The 2,402-nt window shown below is 32.6% G+C and overlaps 1 protein-coding gene across 1 annotated transcript; it reads right to left on the bottom strand.

The window, feature by feature from the left end:
- Positions 1–1,174: 1,174 nt before the first annotated feature.
- On the bottom strand, positions 1,175–1,922 carry LOC115891061 (cGMP-dependent protein kinase, isozyme 1-like). The gene is made up of 2 exons (XM_030911458.1): positions 1,640–1,922; positions 1,175–1,507 (listed from the first exon to the last, which is right to left on the bottom strand). Exons 1-2 carry the CDS (start codon positions 1,668–1,670, stop codon positions 1,287–1,289), a joined length of 252 nt encoding a protein of 83 aa, XP_030767318.1. The 5' UTR covers positions 1,671–1,922; the 3' UTR covers positions 1,175–1,286.
- Between the last annotated feature and the right edge of the window lie 480 nt (positions 1,923–2,402).

Raw genomic sequence — 2,402 nt, 5'->3', positions numbered from 1 at the left:
TAATTCCTAAAACTAGGTACTGAGCTTTTATATTACATTCGCGCAAGAAGTTGGGTGCAGTCAAGCCTGAGGTTGCCCACTGAGTTTTTATCAGCAGTTGCCATATCGTAGATATTTCCGCAGTAGCATTGCAAAAAATGTTATTATTGTTTACTATAAAACGGTTTCTTCAAATTTACGCCTTTTCGAGTGAGGTGCGCCTTGTGGATATCCCAAGCTTCCAACTACTTTATATTGTGCTGTTTTGACCACAGATGGTCTGCAATACCTGGCTTCTTTATGTCACCTCTTTGTACATGTTTTTTTGTGCTCGCCAAGTTCTACATTTAGATGACGTTTAGTCTCTCCATAATATACGACTAACCGCATTCACAAAGGACCTGGTAAATTCACTCTTTCTCTTGTTTCGATGATTCCGACCTTGTTCTGGTTAGAACGCTCCTTAGAGTCGTTACAGATTTGAAGACAAACTTAATGATATTCTTTTTGGCTATTCCAGAAAGAGTGCACAAAAAACGTGTTAAGCTGATTATGTATCTCGGGCGTATAATGTAACACAAAATATCAAATATTGCATCAGTTGATAGAAGGAAACATCGAAAGCCGGAGGGGTATCAGAAAAATGAAAATATCTTAGTTGAGAAATATGAGACAGTGGACAGGGCTCACGGTGTACAGTCGTAAATATATTATTATATATTTACGACTGTACATATTGCCAGGAATAGAGAAACCTTGGGAAATTTTATAGTAAAAATCGATTAGTAGATATGCATTAGAAGAAGAAGAAGAACAACAAAGATTAAAAAAAATCAATTTATAGGAATTAGTCTAAAAACTTTAAATATTTTTAGCAATAAAAACTATCGGAGAACAAAGACAATATGTATGGTTACTTTTGTTCACGGGATATTTACTTAAATTAAATTCCACCTTTTAGAATCCTCATCTGGATGGCCAAAGCCAAAAACTAACATTTAGATCGACAATTAGATTCATAGAAAAATGAGTTATTATTCTTTTCCTTAATCTTTTCAAATTGAAAATTTATTATATTGGTACGTACACTTTCTTTTACTTAAATTTCTGAATAATTTAATTGACTAGCCAGGTATTAAAAGCAGTTGTTTGTTGTTTTGAATTCAAACGTTCGAAACAATTTGAAAAATCCAAACACCTTCGGTTCCTAATTCGTGATGTTTGCATTTTGGACGTACGTAAATATACAGAAAGATACCTATACTCTATAATCGTGAGGATAATAGTCTTAGAAAGATACAAAATTATTACCTGCATATAAATGGACTTTTGCAACTTAACATTATGTCCCTTTCACTGTAGATGTGTTCTTGTTGCTGAGTTTCAACAATATGCTGCTTCTTTAAACATTTCAATGCAAATGTGAGAGTTGGATCCTTTGTATATTGTACTAATTCAACTCTACCAAAACCTCCCACACCTAATGTGCCAATGATGTCAAGATCGTCAAGTTCAATGTAATCATACTCTAAAATGGAACAGCAACATCAATAAACTGTCTAAATAATTTTATGAAATTTGGAGTTGGCGTATCATTTGTTAAATATTTTCTGGTTAATACCAAATCATAACTACTTATAAAACGAAACCATAAAATTACCTTGTTGTTCAGGAACTACAGGCCTGTTCATCCGTTCTTCATCCCTGTAATCTTTTTCTTGAATTTCACTCAAGCTACCTAAAAGCTGATTGAAGGAATCTCTATCGAGGGTAAGACATTCGACTCCCGGATGTAGAGCAATTACTGACGCAGTTCTGTAGTCTTCCTTAAGCAGTGCTTGTTCTCCAAAATAATCGCCTCTACCAAGCGTGCGTATTTCTTCTTCTTCTAGATGTCCTAAATAAATTTATTTATATTATTAAACTACAGAGTTTACCCAAATCCTGACCTGATTAAAAAGTAATAGATGCTGTATTATATCGTGTTATTATTGTTAAGATCCTTATTTTTGTTTAAAAAAAGTTTCGAAAAAAGTTCGTCTTCCAAAAAAGTTTAATATCAGGTACATTATAAGAAATTTTCAGTATAATGTGGTATAATCTTTTATCCAGTATTCTGGCAATGATGGATTTCCAGTTTAAAAATATATTCATACATATACAAGGTGATTCTTATCTATTTTTATAATAAGATTTTTTTTATATATTTTTGATTTGTTTGATATATTTTTAGTTTTGTTGTTCCTTTGCTTATTTTTATTGTTAAGCAGCGTTAAAAACGATCAACTCAGTATCAATCAATTCAAAATAATGCATACAGAAGCTGAACAAATTAGGCAAAGAAAACAAAGTCCTCCTACTCTGGATGCTAGCTTACCAAGGGAGAGAAGGTAATGAGAAAACATGATCTAGCTAGAAAAGGA

The sequence above is a fragment of the Sitophilus oryzae genome, unplaced genomic scaffold (genome assembly GCF_002938485.1).
Source record: "Sitophilus oryzae breed Bouriz unplaced genomic scaffold, Soryzae_2.0 scaffold_954_pilon_pilon, whole genome shotgun sequence".
NCBI lineage: Eukaryota > Metazoa > Arthropoda > Insecta > Coleoptera > Curculionidae > Sitophilus > Sitophilus oryzae.
Note: the sequence above shows the minus strand (reverse complement) of the source record. Positions and strands in the feature narration are given on the sequence as shown.

Excerpts from the sequence above, each read along its gene's own strand:
- LOC115891061 (XM_030911458.1), bottom strand. The coding sequence starts at position 1,670 with ATGAACAGGCCTGTAGTTCCTGAACAACAAG. Across the intron at positions 1,508-1,639 it reads TGTAGTTCCTGAACAACAAG|AGTATGATTACATTGAACTT; the intron begins GTAATTTTATGG and ends GTTCCATTTTAG.